This window comes from Eptatretus burgeri, chromosome 12, assembly GCF_056783735.1.
Source record: "Eptatretus burgeri isolate ZD-2024b chromosome 12, Ebu_testis_v1, whole genome shotgun sequence".
Lineage (NCBI taxonomy): Eukaryota > Metazoa > Chordata > Myxini > Myxiniformes > Myxinidae > Eptatretus > Eptatretus burgeri.
The window spans coordinates 32,569,474-32,592,632 of NC_140972.1; the positions used below are offsets into that span (position 1 = coordinate 32,569,474).

At 43.2% G+C, this 23,159-nt stretch overlaps 1 protein-coding gene across 5 annotated transcripts in view; it reads right to left on the reverse strand.

Annotated features, from left to right (window-relative positions):
- Positions 1-3,083: 3,083 nt before the first annotated feature.
- LOC147015367 (uncharacterized) overlaps positions 3,084-23,159 on the reverse strand; it is a 53,246-nt gene continuing 33,170 nt past the window's right edge. For all 5 annotated transcript variants that reach the window (XR_015050303.1, XR_015050305.1, XR_015050306.1 and 2 more), the window contains 2 exons: positions 7,791-7,931; positions 3,084-5,437 (listed from right to left, as the gene is read on the reverse strand). Coding sequence is in view for 1 of the 5 variants with exons in the window: in XM_085850042.1 (XP_085706168.1) it covers positions 5,426-5,437; positions 7,791-7,931 (153 nt within the window). In the remaining 4 variants the exon portion in view is untranslated. The remainder of the gene's footprint in view (positions 5,438-7,790; positions 7,932-23,159) is intronic.

Consider the following 23,159-nt stretch of genomic DNA (forward strand, 5'->3'; position numbering starts at 1 on the left):
CGATTTTCTAATTCTCCAAAAACATTCTCCAGTTGCTGCTGAGTGATGTCATGAATTGCATTGTGATTATAGATTTAGTTTCCTTCAAATAATGGTGTTTTCATGAATGAACAACATTTTTTACATGGCCCAATGAAGTCCAATGAGGTCAGGGGAATGAGGAGGCGACACAAAGTGATCCACATCTACCGATCCACTTCTCTGGGAAGACAACATCCAAAAACTCTCACACACCACAAGCAAAGTGGCAAGGTCCATCGTCTTTCTGGAAGAATGTGCTGTCTAAAATATTCAATCGACGTAGTTCAGGGACGAAGAAATTCGATAACATTCGGATGAGGTTCACCATTCACTGTTGCTCGTTCAAAAAAGAAAAGACCGATAATGTGTGACTTTCTGAGAGCGCACCAGACATGAATTTTGGGGTGTCTTTCATGTTGTCAAATTTCCGAAGGTTTCTCTGTCCTTCAAATGTGATAGTTGTGACGGTTGATTTTACCAGAAATATGGATTGTTGCCTCATCATAAAATGTCACTTCATCAAGAAACCCTGAGGAATTGAGGACATACATTTGTATTTTTTAACATACATATTTGAAGAGTTGACAAAAATTCGTACCTTCAATCGTACTCTTCCTCATTTAACATTTGAACTCCCTGTATCTTGTAAGCATGTTGATTCAACATAGCTTTGAGAATTTTTTGCACTGTTGTATGTTGTTGTTGTTCATCTTTCAGCTGTTCCCGTTAGGGGTCGCCACAGCGGATCATCCATTATGATCCGCATACTGATTTGGCAAAGGTTTTATGCCAGATGCCCTTCCTGACGCAACCTTGGTCGCCTCTTACGACACAGGGATAAGGATTGGGTTTCGCCATGATTCCGGGCTGCCATACACCCTCTCATAGCGCGGCCCAGCGCAGTGCTCCCGTCCTCAAGCGATCCTCCAACCCAAACCTCCGAGTAGCCGGATTACAGGCGCACGCCACTACGCTCAGTCTTTGTGCACCGTTGTATTAGGCATGTTAAATTCAAGTGATAAACGTAGCAATGATTTACGTAGATATCATTGGGCGAACAGCTGACACTGCACGTGAAAAGGCTGAACGCCTAAACTCCGTGTTTGCTTCAAAATCTTGTGTCCCAAACCCATCTCTTTCTGGACTGATCTTACCCAATCGCACCTAGCTGTTCCTGGACTCTGTATACCTTTCTTCTGACAAGGTGGAGACTTTGCTGTCAAACCTCGACTCAGATTCTGCAACCAGTCCAGATGGCATCAGCCCACGTGTCCTAAAAACCTGTTCTGCTGCTCTTGCTCACCCTCTCTCTGTTCTATTGTCTCATTTGCTCAAGGTCATCTGCTATCTGCTTGGAAATCAGCAAACAGTACCACTCTGCATAAAAAGGTGCAAAAACAGATCCCTGCAACAACAGACCAATCAGCCTTCTCCCAATCATCAACAAGGTTATGTAATCCATTATCACTTCTGACATTAAATCATTCCTCTTCCCCAATGGCTTGATTTCCAATTATCAATTTGGATTCAGACCACGTCACTCTACCGTGGATATGCTGCTTCTGCTCTCCCAACAATAGATGGGATCCTCAATGCCAGATATTAAATCAGAGCCATCTCCTTAGACATATCGAGTGCTTTCGATATGGTCTGGCACCCTGCCCTGCTCACCAAACTCTCTTCCTATGGTATCCAAGGACTCTCCACTCATGGCTCACAGACTTCCTCTCCTGTTGCGGCCAATGTGTAGCCCTTCATGGAGTTCTCTCATCTCCTCTTCCTGTCCAGGCTGGAGTTCCTCAAGGCCGTTGTCTTTGAAAGAATTCCCAGGATGAGTTGATGTTTGAGAAAGTAGTGATAGGAGACCAGTCTGTAAGTTTGATGGCTGCTCGGAGACCCTGCCAGTCGGCTTGAGTGAAATGCCAGACTCGACGGCGGTGAGGTGGTTCTCTGATGACAGCCAGAGAGATGTCCACTTTAACAAGGACGTGGTCAGAAGAACCAATTGGAGCGAAGGAAGAGCAGCAGATATTGTCAGGGAAATTTGTCAAAATCAGATCCAGAAGAGATGGAGTACCATTGGTTGAGATCCGGGTCGGGAAGTTGACCGATTGAGTCAGTCCCAATGAGTCACAGAAAGCTTTTGCTGACGTCCCATGGCAGGTGAGAGAGGTACCCACACCTAGCCAACTGGCGTGATGACAAATTGAAGTCGCCACATAAGAGGAAGAGAGAGTTTGGATGAGAAGATAGAAGATGGTCCATGTTTTCGGAGAGTGAGGTGTAGATGGAGTCATCACTGTTCGGTGGACGGTACAGTACACATATAAACATGAGGTGGGAGTGGAGGGGAAGCCGAAGCCAGAGGTATTCCTGGGGGTGTGGGGGAGTGAGAGCAGTGCAGGGAGAGTGAGGAATAGAGTCTTTGATGAAGAGAGCAACACCTCCACCAGGACGAGGCTCAGGTCTGTCATACCGTAAGAGGGAGTAACCAGGAGAGATACTTGGGAGTCAGACACGTCTTGGGAGAGGAAAGTTTCTGTTAGGCAGATAATGTCTGGTTTGTCAGTGGCAACCTGCATGGAAAGATCTGAAAGGTTTGAGCGAAGGCCCCGGATATTTGAGGTCCACACTTTTAATGAAGAGGTAGGGGAGGAGGCTTTGGGTGCAGGAGGTGGAGGGGGCGGGGGAGGGTAGGACGAGGGACGAGGGGGAGGTAAGGAGGGTTGCTGAAGGAGTGTGGGGTATTGCAGAATAGCGAGGGAGGGGGCCGAATGAGGAGGAGAAAAGGCTCTGTGGTGCTGGGAGAGAGGGGGGACAAGAGACAAGGAAGATGGCAGTTGAGGATTTGAGGAGGTGGAGAGAAGAGATGGAGGTGAGAGGGCAGTGGAGGGAGGCAGGTTGGTGGATGAGAGGGGGGCAACTTAGAGAAGGAAGAGTGAGGGGATGAAAGGTGGGAGAAAGGTGAGGGGGGAATTTTGAAAGAGGTGAGAGGGAGGCTTGGAGGGAGAAGAGTGGGATGGTTGCTTTGAGAGTGAGAGTGAGGGGTGAGGGGGGTGAGTTGGCACTGAAGTTGGAAAAAAAGAATGGTTGATGGAAAGGGAGCATCCATGGCAAACTGTGGTTTTTAAAAGTTTTAGGTCAGAGATGCGATTTAACACAATTCTTGATGGATGCAATGAAGGCGAATTCAGAGCATGGAGAGAAGAAGCGCTGTAATAGTTGGATTTTTTAGGCAAGGAATGAAGGAGAGGTCGAAATGAGAGCAGTCTGTTAAAATAGCAGAAGAGAAGTGCATTGTGAAACAGTAAAGAGTACCACAAGTGTGAGAGAGGAAGATGAAGCATTATAAGATCGTTTTTGTTGTTAATATTAATGTATGAGAGAGTTCAACAGATTAGGTCATGGAAGTGTAAAAAAAAAAGAAATCGAGGAAGACGAGGAGGAAGTTAAGAGGAAGAAGAAGTAGCAGAATCGGGAGAAGGTGAGCGTGTTGTTGTTATTGTTGTTGTTGGGTTTTTTTTTTTTTTTTTTTTTTTTTTTTTTTTTGAGATAAGAAAGAGATTAGTTGGGAGAATGGGGGATGTTTGGAAAGTGGGGAGGATGAAAATTGAAGGTAATGGGGAGGATAGAAATTGAAGGTAATGGGGAGAAAAAACAAACAAACAAACAAAAAAAAACGATCGAACACCGAGTGGAACCGGTAGGCCTCAAACCTAGGACTAGGCCTCAAACACCAAGTAAGAACGTCGACAAAAATACTCACAAAATAGCACGATTTTTGAAACAAAACCGAACTAGGAACACACATTAACATGTAGGTGAGAAAATTAAACAGTTAAAACGGGACAAATAACAACCGGAACTTAACTTTGAGAATGTCAGCAGGGAGCCCCGAAGGAGACCTCTTGCCGCTCAAAACCGGAACCGGAAGTTTTGTTCTGGGCCGTGTTCTGGGCCCTGTTCTTTTTCAGGTTTTCATCAATGATCTCTCTGACTCTCTGGAAAATCCTCTTTATCTCTTTGCTGATGACTCCACCCTGTGCCGTAGCATCTGTCATCTTTCAGATCAGCAAGCAGCAGCTTCTTCACTCTCTGCAGTACTGGATAAAATTACAAACTGGTCCAACACGTGGAACATGTCTTTCAATCCTGACAAATCTCACACTCTCACTATGTCTCTCCGAAAGGACCGTCTGGAAAAAACCCCCATATATTTTCTCAACAATCCTCTTGAAGAAGTCCTTTCATTCAAGTTTCTGGGTCTCACGATCTGCCATGATCTTTCCTGGGAAAGCCACATTTCCAAGCTGGCTTCCAAAGTCAGTCACTGACTGGGCATCCTCCATTGTGCAAAGTCCTTCCTTGGCACACCTGAGCTCTTGACCACAGACAAAGCTTTTGTCCACAGCCTGATGGAATACTGCTCTCCCTTCTGGGCCTCATCTTGGTCCTGCCTCTCACCTTTCTCTGCTTCACGCTGTGGAAACCAAGGCATTTAGGATGATTGGTATCTCCCACGTTGAGGCTGAGTCTTTGGGTCTCTCACTCTCTCACCACAGGCAGCTCGTTGTATTGGTCTTTCCGTCTTCTACCATCTCCTCTCCAGCCTTGCCCCCCTGCTCTGTCTGAGTTATGTGTCCCCCCATATTTCTGCAGGGCATTCAAGGTCCACCAGCAACCCCCTTCTGGTAAAACTACCAAAATCAGGAATCACTGCTCAACTTCACTCTTTCATTCCTCTTTTTTCTGACCTTTGGAAAAAAAAAAACTCCCACACTCTCTTCAATCCCACTCTTCCCTCCAGGTCTTCAAAACATCTGTTCACCAACATCTCTTTTCTTCCCCCATCCAAAACCATAATCTTTTCTACCCTCGCTAATCCGCCCTAAACACACCTCCTTCAACTTCCCTGCTTTCCTTCCTGAAAATCCCTGTCGTGTAAAGACCTGAATGTTCCTGTAGTGTCCATCTTGTTTACCCTGTGTACTCCACCATTTCCCTCTCCCTTCCACAGATCTCCTAATGTCTCTGTTCCACACTGTTTTTCCCTTCCCGCTCCTGCCCCTCTCGTCTCCTGCTCCTCTTGTTGTACATTATGTGTGTTGGTTCTCATACGAGCCTCAACATTGTATACAAAAAATAATTTTTAAAATTGCTCAAATGATTCCTGGACAGTTGCTGCAGCGTCCTCACTGATTTGTTGCCTTCCCAATCGTACTTTATCATTCACTAAATCCGTTTCTTTAAACTTCTTTATCCAGTTGATAATTGAGTTCTTGTGTGATACATCTTTCTTGTAATGCATGGTGAATTTTCTTCTCACTGCTGTTATGGACTTCAGTTTAGCTAGCGATAGCACACAGTACTCGTATACAATTTCTTCTCGTGTCACCAACTTCTATCAGTTGGGGATCTGAAAAAAAATGAAACATAATTTAATTGAATCATCAGAAATTGAACTGCATCGAGGAAAAACTTTGAAGAATTATGCTTTCCTTGGACCTTATGAATATCTATGCAAATAAGTGTCAGTGTGCGTGCGTGCGTGCGTGTTGTTATGTCTAACTTCCTTCTTGGGACTACAGTGCGCTAATTGGTCTATGTTTTGATTAAAAATTAAATATTCCTCCTGTCTGGATCCAGATTCGGATCTTCACCAAAATTTAGCGTTGCTGTTCTTTGCTGCTAAACTACATACATAAAACAATTCAGAACGATAGCTTCAAAACTTGGGGCCAAAAATCGTGTGACTAACCAACTGACAGACAGACAGACAGACAGATAGACAAATGCTCCAGACCAACATACTTGGCAAAAGAAAAATTTCACCAAGTAACAAACATACAGGCAAAAAGGGGAGGGTAATAAAATAAATACCAGTAAAATGAGAACAACTCTATGTGGCCAAATATTTTTCTTGCAGATGCAACTGTATAGCTAAACGAGCCTTTTTAAAATTAAAATTGTTCCTGGTTACCCCCAGAACTGAACAGACAGGTTAACGTGTGGCAGGCATTTCCTATTGGGCAGGATGCATGCAGCAATATCTGGTGTGGCAATTATTCTTGGAGGGGAATGATGTGGGATGAGGGAAAGGAGGGGTGGGAGGAGGGAGGAGAAGGTGTTGGGTGGGAGGAGGTGGGAGGGCAAGAGGTGGAGTCGGAGGAGGCATGGGAGGGGGTAGGATGGGTGAGGGGAAGGGGTGAGATGAGGGAGGGAAGGGGTTGGGTGGAGATGAAGTGGGATGGGAGGAGTGACGGGAAGGGATGGGGTTGCAGTCCGGGGGGAGGGAATAGGGTGGGAGGAGCAAGGGGAATGGGTAGGATGGAAGTCCGGAGAGAGTGGGGTAGGATGAGGGAGGGGAAGGGGTGGGAGGAGGGAGGAGAATGTGTTGGGTGGGAGGAGGTGGAAGGGGAAGAGGTGATGGAGGAGAGAGGGGAGGGGAAGGGGTGGGGGTCAGGAGGGAAGGGGTGGAGTCAGAGGAGGCATGGGAGGGGTAGGATGAGCGTTGCTCTGCAATTCTGGGTACGTGTGTGTGTGTGTGTGTATGTGTATGTGTATATATGTGTGTGTATGTGTGTGTGTACACACACAGCGATTTCAGGCTTGTGTGGAGAAGCTTGTACATATCACATTCAAAACAAGGACATGAGGAGATATCAATGCACTTTTACATGAAATACAAGGACTTGCATAAACAATAGACAAATTAACACAATACATGGGGTATGAGCCACACGGATCCCTGCATGATGAGCATTGTGGTCATTCGTATAGGAACATCAAAGCCAGTTTCCTTGCAGCATTTCAAGCAACTACAGTCAGTCATACACTGTATCTACTTATTCTTCATAACAGAATTCCTTTTTACTGGAATTTATCTGAAACCAATGGCATGGAATATAGTACTAAATAAATAAAGATAATGCATCATATCAATGGTGACCCCAAGTATGAGCAAATGAAGCGAATGACATGCTTTCCAGTATAAATCATGTAAACCATTACGTTCCATAATACGGACTGCCTCACCTGGAAGAAGACAACTACTGCAGCCACTTCTAACTACAAATTCACCTGCTGCTCTCACTCACAAATCATCAATGTTAAATAAGCCAAAATAAATAAATCACGAGAGTTACCCTCGCCAGAGGAGAGTGTATTGCATTTGGGTTCGTTTGTCTGTTTTTGTCTGTTTGTCTGTTTTTGTCTGTTTGTCTGTTTGTACGCACATAATGTGCCAACACGGACCACAATTTTTATACGTTATATTTTGTCAACCAAGTACCTCTATATAATATGTGCAATTAGAATGCGAGTACGTCTATAAAGTATGTACAATGAGAATGTGAGTCGATGTATAAAATTGTTACGATAAAACCACATAAGACAAGTCCTTGCGGTGGTCTGCAATCTTTGATTTTTTTTTCTTTCTAGTTACCTTTGTGATATACAGCAATCTTTTTATACACGAGCCTGGACATAAATCACATGTGGGACGAAAGACAAAAGGAGACCTTGGTGTCCTTTTACATAAATTATATTGACAATAATACACAATATTCAGGATTTTAATCTGCATTATCTTCGCATCATGAGCTATAAGATCAGGTGAGAATGTTAAACAGGCCAACCAAACCTATTTCAAATTACTTCCAAAAGTTTTCTATTTGATTAAATTAAACAGACACTTCTCCATGCTCACTTTCTCCCTACCCTCCTCCCTCCTCCCTCCTCCCTCCTCCCTCCTCCACTCCGAACAGTACCTTTTGGTTTCTTTGCTGCTGACAGGCTGCACAAAGTTCAGATCTGATGTGCCGCCAATGTGCAGTAGCCTCCTTCCTCAGCACCGACATGTGGTCACTTGCTCCTGTGATCGCGTCTTCCATACTCTGAACCAAGCTTTTCTGCAATGCAATCCACATGGCCATAGTCAAAGTCTTGAACTAGTGTGCCTTCACTTCCAAACAATGTGGGATGGCAGGCAATACATAAAGCCACTGAACTAGCATGTCACATTGTCATGACTTCAAAACACATTTCCAAGCTCTCCAGAGGATTTGGCCATTGCGATGAAATTGTCACTGTACCCAATTAATTTGATGGTTCGTGCATTTCTACAAATAAAACCTAATTATCATTCTCCTACCTTGTGCTGGTCAATAACGGTATTCAGAGGTCATCGTTCTTGCAGAAATTCTGTGAGGCTCGCCGGTAGATACTTTGGCCACTTTTCAACAGAAAGAAAGCAGGAGAGGGCCAGGTGGCTGCTAAAGGTGACTATGTGCAGATGGCTAATTTGGCGAAGAGAGCAGCCATGCCATTCCACAATTGTGCTCAGGACGAAGGGGGCCGTAATGTCCACCTGTAGTTCCAAATCCCGTTTGAGAGATAAAACTGCTGCTAAGTGCTAAACCTGCCAGACAAGACCAGAATCCCGGTTATTTAGAAGGCCGAGTTGACCTCATGGCTGTGGATAACCAAACCACCCGTTGAGACTATCTTGAAGAACGGGGTTGCATTTCTGTGCCTTCGGGGAAGCAACTTAAAGTGCTAACATTCTGTTCTCCAGCAAAGCCAAGGAAACGTGATCTGGCCCATGCTGGTTCAATTCCAAATGTCCAGCTTCCTTCAAAACTCTGGCAAAGTGTCCAATTTTTACAAAAGCACCGTGGCCGATTCTTAGCAGAATAAAGACACCAAGTAAAATCACACAAGTGTGCTTTTCACTTTTACGGATTGCTTCAAAGAAAAAATGATTACCTTGCACAGACGGTTACTGGCAAGGACCATTAATGTTTGAATCAAAGCCAAGTGCACAACCATGCTTTAAAGGGGACTGTGAAATAAAGGTTTTCTCTCGAGATAAACCATCCAAATGTTTTTCAAGCATCTTGCGAGGAATGAGAGATAACATTGATGAGTCGAATCAACTTTTCAGTATGCAAATGCTTCGCAAACTGACGGTGCATTTTGGCTTAATAAATTAAAGATGGCGCCCGCTCAACTAGAGCAACTGTAACGGCATCAGAGGCTGCAATAAGACTCCTTATGTATGCAGGACTTCATTTATTCATCACCAACTTGGCTGACAATGCTGTTTTGCAAGGTACCTTCACACACAGAACTCCATTTGGTGTAAATGTGCATCCATTAGTGCAGAGGACCTTGGTTAAGACACTTGGCGAGCTGAGCAAATGCCATGGTGGCTCAAAAACTTTTGTGCCATTTCATCTTAATGGGTCGCGAAGCTTTTGACATCAATCAGAACTCCACTTACCTTGCATATGGTCAAATGTGCTCGTGTCTTCATTATGTTGGGTCAACCATTGTCCAGCATGACCTCCCGGTCTAACGCACGATCTGATGCAGGATATAGAAGACTGAAGAAAGAACCCTCTCAATGATACTTTCATACATCGAGCCTTATTAAATTAGTGGTGTTCACAGAAGTACAATGCCAAAGATCACCTCAACATTATTGGCCTCATACGAAGAAAGCCTTCTACATTGTTGAGATTTGGTGAACAATCGGCTTTTGCTTTACTAGTAAGTGCTATGAGAAGTTTAGCAGACTTAGTCTAGAAGTAACAGCATCCATCTTGGTGTCTGTTTGTGGCCTTGGGGAGTGTGGCTTTCTCAAAGCTTTGGAACAACATCTGACAAAGCTCCTCAACGATTGAATAGAAAGTGCAGCTTGTATTGAATAGCTTCTGAAAGGAGAAGGATATCTCCATGGATTTATCTCATTGTTAGCGCACAAGAGCAAGGTAAGATTTCTATCAATCATGCCATGCATCGGCATCAAGGAGTGAGAAGTAGACATTTGTCAAAAAAAAATGAGATTATACATCAGATCCTTCATTTTTCTCATCTCTCAATGTCAGTCTTTTGGCTAAATCTCAACCAGATCAATGAGGTTTTACCTTGTGTGTTTGATTATGTGTCATTAGTTGTCATCTCCATTTGTGGGTTTTAGAAGGTGGAAGAGAGTACTCCCAGGGCTCAAAATATTCACCTCCGTTTTGGGAAGGGATCATGATTCAAACGCCCAAATATTGTTCAAATGACTGACTGAAAGTTGCACACACGCACACACAAACATACACAAGTCCTCATGCAGTCCCTCAACCCAAGCCTCCGAGAAGCTGGTTTACAGGTTTGTGTTTGTGTGTGTAATTGTTGAGCTGTTTGCTCTTCGAGACATCGTGATGTCTGATTCATTGCCTTATCGGCTCCAATTTCATTGATTCATATCCTCATAAGCAAACAGCATTTATCATTGGCTGACAAAGTGGATCTACAGAAACTTAGACCAATCCCAAGGAAATAAAAATAAATTAAAGAGTTAAATGCCATCATCCTTGTTCAATAGCTGACATCATTGTCATTAGTTTCTAAATAGATTCACTTGGTGCAACATGAACCATTCAACAAGAGTGTGAGATTTTTCTGTTAATATTGTAATAAACTGGATAATTAAAGTTCTGATAGAATCACAGAAAAACTAGACCGAGGATATCAACAAGGAAGAGAGTTAGTGAACTTGGCATACCACAGACCACTATGCAAACTCACATGGAAAAAGATCTTCAGTTGAAATCCTGGCATTCATCATTTGTGAGTAATACACAATAAAATCTGTATATATTGAAATAGATTAGTGAGTTACATGAAGTGGTACAGAGAGGAATAGGTCGGTGAAGAGTGAATACCAAAACAAAAAAACACTAGAATGGCACTTGGTAGAGCACACACCTCCACCTGGCTGAACAGTTTATGTTTTGTATTCCACTGATAGGTCGGATATGGATTCGGACCTGAACTGAACCAAAATGTAATCTGCTTGTTCTTGTCATCTACCCAACTCATCCACCTAGTTTTGTCATTACTCATCCACAATTTTTTGAAATATTATACTATATATTATCATGTTTGGCCGCATCCAGCAATGGTGAAGAATCACTTGATAATTAAAAAAAAAAATTATTGGATCTGGATGCAGATCTGGATCTTCACACCAAGATAGGATCAATTCATCTTTGTCAGAAACCCACCTGGTCCACTAAGTTTCATCCGAATCCATCCATAACCTTTTGAGAAATCATGCTATATATAATTTTTAGCCCCATCTCTCAATGGTGAAGAATCACTTAACCCTTTGAACCCTAGTGGCCGTTTTACCTACCGCTATTCAAACCTCCATATTCCCAAGCGGCCGGATTTTTCTCCAGGGAGCCCTCGGCGGGGGAGCTGAAAGTCCAAGGAGCTCAGAGTTCAAAGGGTTAAAATATATATGTTGGATCCAGAACTGAATCTTCACCAAATTCGAATCATTTCGTCCTTGTCACACAACCAACATGTTCACCAAATTCCTTCTGAATCCGTCCATAACTTTTTGAGATATGCTACTCACAGCCAGACAAACCAAGACAAACAAACAAGCAGACAAACAAACAGGAGTGAAAACATAACCTCTGTCCACCTTTGGTGGACGAGGTTAAAAAAAAACTGCCATCACACCAGTTGTTCAGCGAGTCGTGCATCGAGCGAGCGAATAACTACCTATGTGGTGATCGCAGGTATGCTTTGTGAATGAATTGATATGCAGATCTCAATTAATAAAGCGAATTGGTGAAGGCTTCCACTAATGGTTCAACTTATTTAGTGCCATTTTAAGATGCACACAATTTCAACGCTCGATTGCTGTCGTTTTTGACCAAATCAAATTGATTGCCAGACAATTTTGATTGCTAGCAGATTTGCTTGCTTGTAAAAAAATATTACTTCTGTTCCGTTTTTCTATTTTGCAACACAAGTTTGAGTACGCAATTCAAGAGGGAGGTTGGGGGTTTTGAAAGGGGGCAGCATTCCATGTGCCCCAAAGAACTTTCAAAAACATACAGTACATGGGGGCAGGATTCCATGTCAGCACAATAGGTATGTAGCAATAGCCAAATATCTCCTCCTATCATATCAGTACAAAATCACAACAAAATAATAAAACATAGGGGTTGGACTACTTTGACCTTCCTCTCACCCTCCATTTCATGCTGCACCTGTAAGGGGGCCTTTAACTTTTGCAATTTGAAAAAGACATATCAATATCTGCAATGCAATTGTTAATGCAAATTATGCCCCGCGTATGCATAAAGAGCCAGAGTACTCCGAGCTTATATAAAACGGACAATTATCTTGCTTATAAATTATACACTAGCTTTCCTAAAAAGGAATATCTCTCCAGCCACAGCTACAACCTCAAACCCCAAGAGCTGCCACCACCATACTAAAAGGTTATAGTTTGCTTTACACCATCAACAATGAAAATCCGGTCGATTTCATGTCTGAATAGATCTCTCGTTAGAGGACCACCATTCATCTAACCTCTTAGGGTGACTGCAGCAGCTAGAGAGTAGATATGGTTCTCATGAGACAAGATCGTAAATCATACAATTTTATACCAAACGTCGACAACAGATCGAGACTACTGGAAAAGCAAACAAACATTACATCACTGAGGGTGAAAGGCATGATGGGTCATCTGATTATTTTGTGTTCTTTGCCTGAGAACAAGTGGACTCTTCTCTCCAATCCTTTCTTTTTAGAACCATCAGCCTTATATTTACTCATTATATTAATGGAAGTGTCGAGGCTCATGGAAGGGTGGAACAACAAGTATCAAAAGGTCAACATGTATAAAGTGAGCTGAAGGAGAAACAGGTGAATAAGATCCCATGTCACGATGTGAGTAGCGGAGTGACATGTGAACGGGTGACTGGGTTTCAGTGGGTGAAGTAAAGTTGAATAGTATAAATGGAAGAGACCATGAGGTGGTGGTGGACAGCAGACTTGAAATCATGGAGGGGGAGAGCTCAAGACAACAGTCTCAGGAAGACAGATCCAAAGATGAAAGAAGAGGTAAGTGAATGAATACAGGTGGGCATTAAGCCGAGAACGAGGGGAGAGTAACTGGGTCAAGGTTTCTAATAGAACGCAATTGCAACTTGGCAGAATGAGAAGTTCCACAAAGGGAGAGATTCGAATAAAGATGACTAAACAAGAAAGACAGAAAGATAAGGACCAGGATGAAACATGAAAAATAAAAGTGTTTAAAAAAAAGAAAAATACTTTATGTGATGCATTCTCCCTCTATCTACTCCCCCAGCCCCTAAATCTCCTTCCCTTTTTTATTCATTCCTCTCCTCCCTAAATGCCTTCCTTACCAGTTACCACCCATATTCTCTACCATCCTTCCTCTTTCCATTATTTTTTCCTCAATTTACCCCCTCCGCATGATAACTAACTATGGAGATTCTCATTATATATATATATATATATATATATATATATATATATATATATATATATATATATATATATATATATATATTCCAACTTCTGTCACAAAGACATCTTAAGAATAAAAGGTAAGCCTTCCCACAACATCAAGGATATTAAGTGGGCAAGCCACTAAACATTACACAACACCCCTTTAGATAATGAATCAGGACCTTAAGACACAAAAGATAGTGGATTGTGTCACATTGATGAAGATCATCTAAATCTGAGCCAAAGCCATTGATTAATAACACTAGTCCACATGAAGTTCGACCTACCTCTCATCAAACAAATGTCACTAAAGGAAGAGGCACATTGGGCCCACCCAACATGATGTAAACATTTACTGAAAATATGCAAGAGAAATGGAAGAGCTAACTCACGAGAATAGCAGGAAGTCCAGGGTCTTTGACAGATCCTTTGGTTGTGAACTTATCGAGCACCAGTAAGGGGCGCCAGTGCAACCACTTTTCAGTAAGCTGTGAATGTGGGAGTTTCTCTTTCACCGACAGGGTTAGAAAGCATCACATGATCAGTGCAGATGTATGAGCTGCCACTGACCTTCAACTGCCTCAAAGTCGAGATTGATGAGCACAAGGAGGTCCCTTTACCTACGACACAAAGAGTAAATGTACACATTTCTTCGATTTGATTTTGGAAAGACAATCTCCTATGGAGTGACAACATCTTGATGGAACATCAAAACATCTCTGCTGCACGAGTTGGGATTTCACTTTCAAGATTCATTGTACAGGACATACTGACCCCAGAAGCCTGAACTCTTTGGACCAATATTAAAACTCACCAACATAAACTCCATGAGGTATGGCACACAAACATATTTGTTGATGTCAGGACAGAGAGTCGAGACCAAGAGGCGGCAAAGGGCTTTCACCAGCTCCGGCCTGTCTGCCCCATGCTTGGCTTCGTAGGAAGAGGTCTAGACCGCTGTAAAACATGGACGGCAGCCAAGATGGTCGCCGTGGGCCCGATGGTGCCAAAGCTCGCATTCGCCCCCATCGCAGCACCAAACCAATTAGCCAGGCCTGCTGAAAAGTGCAAGGCACAGACAACCACTGGCCAATGCAATCCTGCTGTTGCCAGCTAAGTCCGTGCCAAAAGGGTGGCAGAACTCTCGAGGGGCCTGCTTATCATGCCCGGGTGAAGCTATCACGTCAGGTATACCGTTTTGCTTTTACAATATCTGCCTTAATGTGGCCCTCTTCGGAAGTTAAATGCCGCCACAGCCATTGCGGTCTTCGATGCTTGCCTATATACTGACAAGGTGAAAGCAAACAAGAAAGCTGTGCTGTCTCTATGATAAACCGGATGCCTTTCTTCATATACAGCAATGTCAGAACAAGCTTACCAACGAAAACAAAACGAGAGTGGATGCAAAACGCTTCAAGTATCCCAGAGGGTTCAAGAACACAAGGAGCAACCAAACATGAATAACAGGTCTTACATGTGGTACACCTCTTGAAGATCATAAGATGAAAGTAAAATTAAGCAAAGCTAAAGATGAAGCTGCTCAGAAAGTCAAAGTATATTTGTCAATTTCACGAGGAATCCGTAGCATCACAGATTCCCAATTGTATCGGCCAAGAGGACAGTCCGAGGCCGCTGCTGCCAATAAGGCGAAGCCACCATCGCAAAGGCACACACATGACCCTCCATCGACCCGCGCGCCACGGAAATGGAAAATGTATCTATGAATAAATTCAGGAGGCATCGATTTTGCAATGCATCTTGGCTGATTACGGAGGGAGGGGGTTACTTGGTGGGAGGAGGAGGGAGGGGGTCAATTAAAACGGCTGACGAGGAACTGCTACCATTAGACTCCGTGAAAAGCCTTAGAGAAAAGACAATCGAGGCCCAGCACCATCCTACACCGATGTCATGGGCAAGATCTCTGTGCCAAATCCATTTCAATTTGCCGGTAATGTGATTGGTTTTCAAAGTTAGAACCAGGATGGTACATTGAAAGAACAAAAAGAAGAAGCAGCAGCAGCAGCATCACATCGTTTTGAAGGATCCCTTTTGCACATCCTCTCATCGAATCAAAAAAACCTCTTTCATACATTTCACATTTCTTTTTGTGAAAACATTTCAGCAGTTGCTGCACACAGAGCATCAACGTCCCAAAAAGGTAGTTCCCACGAAAAATCCCACCAAAAGGTAGTTGCGGTGGGTGCGTTGCCGCATACAGAGCATCAACGTCCCAAAAAGGTAGTTCCCACGAAAAATCCCACCAAAAGGTAGTTGCGGTGGGTGCGTTGCCGCATACAGAGCATCAACGTCCCAAAAAGGTAGTTCCCACGAAAAATCCCACCAAAAGGTAGTTGCGGTGGGTGCCTCGAGGTAGAATTGAAGGCTAGCCCGTTAGTCCCTCGTAACGAAACATTTCGGATCAGATCTCCACGGACAATTCCAAGTTGAAGTCCCATAGTTGCTTGGAAGCCGCGGAAGGCAAGACCGAGGCAACATTGCCTTTCGGCGCATAAATAAACTGCGTAAATAAAACGCCTTTCTAGGTATAGGAGTTGTGAGGATCTCGCCTGGCATTCAAAAGGTAACCTCAGGTTAATGCTTAGATTATTTGTTCCTGAGCTGCTTGACAGAGAATATCGTTGCACTGATGCATGTGTTAAGGCCCAAAGGCTCCGAGCAAGCAAACTGAGATGCAAATCATTTATCATGTCTGGGGCCAATGTAAAATAAAAATTTAATACAAATGGCTGTCATATGACATTCATCATGAGGCGGGAACTGCGGCGTGCCAGCGGAGGTGTCGGCACCACAAATTTCCTTTACTTTTTCTCTTCCTCCGTGCTACTAACTCCCCTCTCCCCCACAACCGACACTCTCCTCTTCTCTGCTCTGGTCTCCCCCCCCCCACTCACTGCACCCTCTTTCCTCCCTAAATCTGCCTGTGGCTCTGCTGACCCCAATGAAGGACTGCATTCATAAATAAGAAGATTCTCCGCTCCGATGTCACGCGTTCTCCGGTGGACATGTTTCTTATTTTTTCTTTTTCTTTTTTTTTTTCCTCCTCAATTAAGAGTTTGCACAAAGCCAAGATAAATCCCTGAGCTCTGGATTTTATACAGACGGAGCAAAGCCACGATGCAACGATACCCTGGCTTGAACACCAGCCAACGGGATACCAAATGGAACCGATGTCACAGCAAAGATCTTTCGAGAACACACATGTATGGTGAAGTCTTCCACACGCAACAGGGTATTCAATTGATCATAGAAAGAATAAATGCAAAATTTTAATCAATTGAAAAAAAAAATCAAAAAAATCTTCAGTTGCAATTTTTTTTTTGTTTTTTTAAAAAGGAACAGCGAAGAATTTTTCATCACTGATCATTTCAACGACCAATCGGAGTGAGGTTTAAAGCTCACGGTGGACCAGCAAAGGGACGGCCAGGGAAGGGGGGTGTCACGTGATCTGTAAAATGGCCACGCTCGATAAACCCCGGGCTGCGGCTCTCTTGGTGGAGGAGCAGCGCGTAAAGGAAGAAAAGTAAATTGCTGCTCATTAACGGAAATTCACTGTGAAAAAGAACTCAAACCCAACACTTGCACAGTTCAACAGGAAGGGGGAAAAGAAAGGCTAAAATTGATTTCCAAGCTTGTGTGGTGCAACTACACCTGTGTCTGATGTTTGAGGGAAGTACAAGGCTTGTGATGCCGATGATGCTCTTTTTACACTACATTGGTTCGTGTGATGGGAGTTTAAGTACAAATGCAAGGTCACTCAACAGTTCACAACCAATCCATCATTCACAATGACCATTCCTTCTGCAGCAAGCTCACTAGAGTGGCCAAGTGACCCGAGGTGTTTCCTCTGATTCGGTGAGGACAATGGCCTCCTGGTCGACCTGGCAAACAGCCCCACAATCAATGTCTTTGGATTGTGATGTTGATCAATTTGAATGCATGTACCCGTACTTCTCTTTTGGTGAAGTCCTTGGTTTGCATGTCTATCCAAGGTATGAGAACGAAATGCTTGTCTTGAAATCACCAACCAGCTGCAATGAGGCCCCCTAGTGGGGCCTCAACAGGTATAGTGTGGGGTACATACCAAAGCACAATATCTATATACCGCACGTACATACGTGAGCACGTATTATGTCTTTCTCCAGGTGGACTTGTGCAATTGTTTTACAAATTATAAACAATCTTTTTCCAAAAAAAGATAATGTCTGCAGCTATTCTATAATAATATATGCCAGTGTGTCTCCTCCATAACTCCAAAACCATGAAACCTAATGGCCTAAAACTTTGCGTGCATACTAAGGGAACTCCAAGGGAGTGTGTGAATGAGAATTGGTTGTTTTGGTCATTTTAAACACCCCTTTTGAAGATAATTAACGGTCATAATTAATCATCGTTTCTCAAGACTTCATTCTTGGTCACCACCTTTTGTAAGCTCTCCCTCGCTGGGGTCTCAATTTGCCATTTTGGGGGGGGCCTGCTCAACAATGCCTCGATTTGGAACAGGCCATAATGTTTCCTTCATGATGAAGCACTCAAAAACAAATTTTGTTTTCACTTTCCTCACTCATATCCTCGAATGCCTCATCTTCATATCTACAAATTGATGGACACATCACAAAGCTTATAAACGCCCTGAGATGCTAGTGTTCATGCTTTTATTTCATTTCTGCACATGCGATAAACTCGATGATATCTTTAACTTGAGCCTTTTTAGCTCACCTGGACTTTAACTTAATATGACTGATCACTAATCGCTTGTCAAACCTGCCGTTCCTTATCAACTGTTTCAGTTGAGTGCTTGCTTAAGTACTTAAGCCACTTGGCGAGCTCTCTATAAGCTGCTTGGATGTTCGCTTGCAAGCCATGGTGATACAAGGTAAAAGTACGAGAGAGAGAGAAAGAGAGAGAAAGAGAGAGAAAGTACGAGAGAGAGAAAGAGAGAGAAAGAGAGAGAAAGTACGAGAGAGAGAAAGAGAGAGAAAGAGAGAGAAAGTACGAGAGAGAGAAAGAGAGAGAAAGAGAGAGAAAGTACGAGAGAGAGAAAGAGAGAGAAAGAGAGAGAAAGTACGAGAGAGAGAAAGAGAGAGAAAGAGAGAGAAAGTACGAGAGAAAGAGAGAGAGAGAGAAAGTACGAGAGAGAGAAAGTACGAGAGAAAGTACGAGAGAGAGAGAGAAAGTACGAGAGAGAGAGAGAGAAAGTACGAGAGAGAGAGAGAGAAAGTACGAGAGAGAGAGAGAGAGAAAGTACGAGAGAAAGAGAGAGAAAGTACGAGAGAAAGTACGAGAGAAAGAGAGAGAAAGTACGAGAGAGAGAAAGTACGAGAGAGAGAAAGTACGAGAGAAAGTACGAGAAAGAGAAAGTACGAGAAAGAGAAAGTACGAGAAAGAGAAAGTACGAGAAAGAGAAAGAGAAAGTACGAGAAAGAGAAAGAGAAAGTACGAGAAAGAGAAAGAGAAAGTACGAGAAAGAGAAAGAGAAAGTACGAGAAAGAGAAAGAGAAAGTACGAGAAAGAGAAAGAGAAAGTACGAGAAAGAGAAAGAGAAAGTACGAGAAAGAGAAAGAGAAAGTACGAGAAAGAGAAAGAGAAAGTACGAGAAAGAGAAAGAGAAAGTACGAGAGAGAGAAAGTACGAGAGAGAGAAAGTACGAGAGAGAGAAAGTACGAGAGAGAGAAAGTACGAGAAAGAGAAAGTACGAGAAAGAGAAAGTACGAGAAAGAGAAAGTACGAGAAAGAGAAAGTACGAGAAAGAGAAAGTACGAGAAAGAGAAAGTACGAGAAAGAGAAAGTACGAGAAAGAGAAAGAGAAAGAGAAAGAGAAAGAGAAAGAGAAAGAGAAAGAGAAAGAGAAAGAGAAAGAGAAAGAGAAAGAGAAAGAGAAAGAGAAAGAGAAAGAGAAAGAGAAAGAGAAAGAAAAAGAGAAAAAGAAAGAGAAAGAGAAAGAGAAAGAGAAAGAGAAAGAGAAAGAGAAAGAGAGAGAGAGAGAGAGAGAGATATATATATATATATATATATATATATATATATATATATATATATATATATATATATATATATATATATATATATATATATATATATATATATATATATATATATATATATATATATATATATATATATATATATATATATATATGATGGATCGATGGATGAACCGAATTGATGTTTGTAAGTTATGGCGGACAGTAGATGGTGGTGTAAATTACTTTTTAGCTCACCTGGACTTTGGTCAAGTGAGCTTCTGCGATCGAGCAGTGCCTCTAGGTGAGTGAGTCAGTCAGTCAGTGAGTTAGTGAGTCTATTTCAGTCTATGAGTCTATGAGTAAACACTTCAGTCATTATTGCTTGAACCAAACATGCAATTTTGATGAAACTTGGACACAAGCTTCATATCTGATGCCAAACCCAACAAAGGTGTATTTACCACGTCAAAATCTGAGCTCATTATAGAGGTTTACAGGTGGGGTGAGCCCCCCAACCCCCCCCCCCCACAAAAAATAGGTATTTGCTCTCTTCATGACTACCCACACAGTTTCGATGAAACTTGACCACAACCATCATCACCCCTAATGTGTCAAAGTGTATCGACTACATCAAAATCTTCACTCATTCAGGGGTCTATTAAGGGGAGGGGGGGTTGACCACCCAAAATAGGTGTTTGCTCTCTTCTTCAAAACTACCCACACAATTTTGATGAAACTTGACCAAAATGTATCAACTGCATCAAAATTTGTGTTCATTAAGGGGGTTTACGGTGGGGGGGGGAGAGTTGACCGCCCCCCCCCCAAAAAATAGGTCTTTGCCCTCTTCTCTGAAACTACACACTCAATTTTGGTGAAACTTGACCACAACCTTCATCACCCATGATGTATCAAAGTGTATCGACTGCATCAAAATCTGTGTTCATTAAGGGGGTCTACAGTGGAGGGGGACAGTTGACCCCCCCCAAAAAATAGGTCTTTGCCCTCTTCTCTGAAACTACACACTCAATTTTGGTGAAACTTGACCACAACCTTCATCACCCTTGATGTACCAAAGTGCATCAACTGCATCAAAATCTGCCCTCATTGAGGGGGTCTATGGTGGTGATGGTGGTGGGGGGGGTTGACCCCTACAAAATAGGTATTTGCTCTCTTCTTTGAAACTCTACCCACAATTTCAATGAAACTTGACCACAACCTTCATCACCCATCATGTACCAAAGTGTATTGGCTGAATCAAAATCTGTACTCATTAAAGGGAGTCTGTGGGGTGGGGGGGGGGGGTTCACCCCCAAAATAGGTATTTGCTTCCTTCTCCAAACCACACACACAATATGAATGAAACTTGATCACAACCTTCATCACTAGTGATTTACTAAAGTTTGTTCACAACATTAAAAAAATCCAGGGTCAAAGAAGGTCTGCGGAGGGTTTGAGGGACTGTTGCTCCTGATCCAGGTGAGCTTCAGGACCGGTGGTCCTATTTTTTTTTAAATCACAGCCATTGTCGTTTTTTAAAATAAAATTACAAATTGCCATTCAAGACAACGTTAGGTGATAATGTAAATGATGTACATATATAAATAAACGCGTGTTCCATTCTCTTAGCGAAATCTGACAAAAGTTTAAAATGCAACCTTCACCTCAGAGCGGTCATGCTGAGCAAGCACTGGGAAATGCTTGAAGATGCACCCAATGGTGTAGTACTTTCGGGGTTACTAGCAGGGGTACCTGGCATTTTTCAGAAGAAAAATTGACAGGGGGGAGCGGGGTGGAAGTCTCCTTGAATGGCCAACGTGTCCTGATTCTTTAATAAGAATGCTCCAGGTAGTTTAACCCACCCTTGCAGAGTTTCAAATCACCTTTTCTTTAATTTAAAATAGTACAATTGCATCGGTAAAAAACCGTGCCCTTTGAAGATACATGCACATGCCCCACCAGACCGGGGAAGAGTGTGCCCCCCCACCCCCCCCCCCCACTGCAGCGGAGATGATGCAACACATGGGCTGAGCATAAATATGCATGAGGCAAAACATGCGTGGAACATAATATACATTTTACATTTAAACTTGGCTACAGCACAAGATGTGCAGGAGAGTTGAAGGGTTGCAGGGGTAGGAGAATAATTGGAGAGCCTGGGGAGAGGGTGGCAGGAGAGCCAGTGGGATGAGGGCTGAGGGAGGGAGGAGAAGCGCCGGTGTGGGGTTGGGGACAGTGGCTGGGCCGGAGCGGCAGGGAGGGTGGAACAGTTGGACCAGATCACACCCACAAACAGGCACAATATAATTTAGAATATAATTTAGCAATATCATCATTATTAACGGTTTTAAAAAAAAAAAGTCGCATGTGGTCAACAGCAGGTCGAACTTGGTCCGTGTGCAGATTTTTGGTGGCATTTGTCCCAGTAGTTTTGACGTGATTGGTGTTACACAGATACATGCACAGACACACAGAAAGATAGACAGACAGACAAAAAATGACATTGATTTATTAGATGAAGGGAGAGTTGTTTCTAAAACCCAAGCTCGTTGCAGATTCTGCAGGGAATGTAATGGCAGATGAAGGAACCGCAGGTGGAAACCCTTCATTCATCATTCATTCTTTACACCTCATGTTCACTCTGTGAAATTGGAGTATCGTGTGTTCATGAACAACTGTGAAACTTGTGAATCCAATTTCCATCCCATCCATCCATCCATCCATCCATTCCCTCCCTGTCTCCCTTCATTCCTTCCCTCCATGCATCCTTTCCCCCCCCCATCCATCCCTTCCGCCCATCTCTGTTTGTCCTTGCTCCCCCACTCCTCCCGGTCTTTCCTCCCTCTCTTACCCCTTTTCCAACTTTCATGAAGTGATAAACAATGGGTGGTTGTGAAAAGTTCCCACAGGTGGTTGTGTTGTGTTTTGAGCCTGTGTACTCAAAACACAACAGTATTTTGTGGCTTGGGTGGACGGGCACTTTTTTGGCGTTTGGGACTGCTGCTGGGTTCAATTCCGTGATTTGAATTTTTGGATTTGGTTCAGTTTGAGAGATTCTGGGGCTGATCACATTTTGGTTGTAAAATGCAAGCTGAAATTAAATAATGGCACAAAACACTGGCATCTGCGGGTGCTTATAATCATTACAGCTCGGATGTCATTGGCTCAAGGGTCTCTTGGCCTGAGCAGGGTTTCATGGTTTGAACTGCGGAGTTAGGCTTGGCATCGGGTCCGGATGCTGAAGGGGTGTTCATTTGTATGGTTTGCGCATTCTCTGGCACTCAGGGTGTCTCTGGGCGGTGTGTGACCCCCTCGGAGAGATCCAGTTCCAGAGTGGGTAAACAGGGTGGCAGCTGCCATTTGAGTCACATACCTCAAGGGAAGCCAATGTTATAATCTCTTTTGAAATGGTATGTGGTCTTTGAAAATGACAAGTGGTTTTGCTACCCTGTTTGAACGTGCTGGTTTAACGTACCCAATTTCGTTCAATCCTGTACTAGTGCTGGCAGACAGGACCACCCCCCCCCCTTTCCCTTCAATTCCCACTACCAAACGCAAATCCAGGGCACCTCTATCTCTATCTCTATCTCTATCTCTATCTCTATCTCTATCTCTATCTCTCTATCTCTATCTCTATCTCTATCTCTATCTCTATCTCTATCTCTATCTCTATCTCTATCTCTATCTCTATCTCTATCTCTCTCTCTCTCTCTCTCTCTCTCTCTCTTTCTCTTTCTCTCTCCCTCTTTTTCCCTCTCTCTCCCCCCACCCCCATCAATATTGCTGTCAGCAAAGTGATGGGTGATATTGGTTAGTTAATAATAA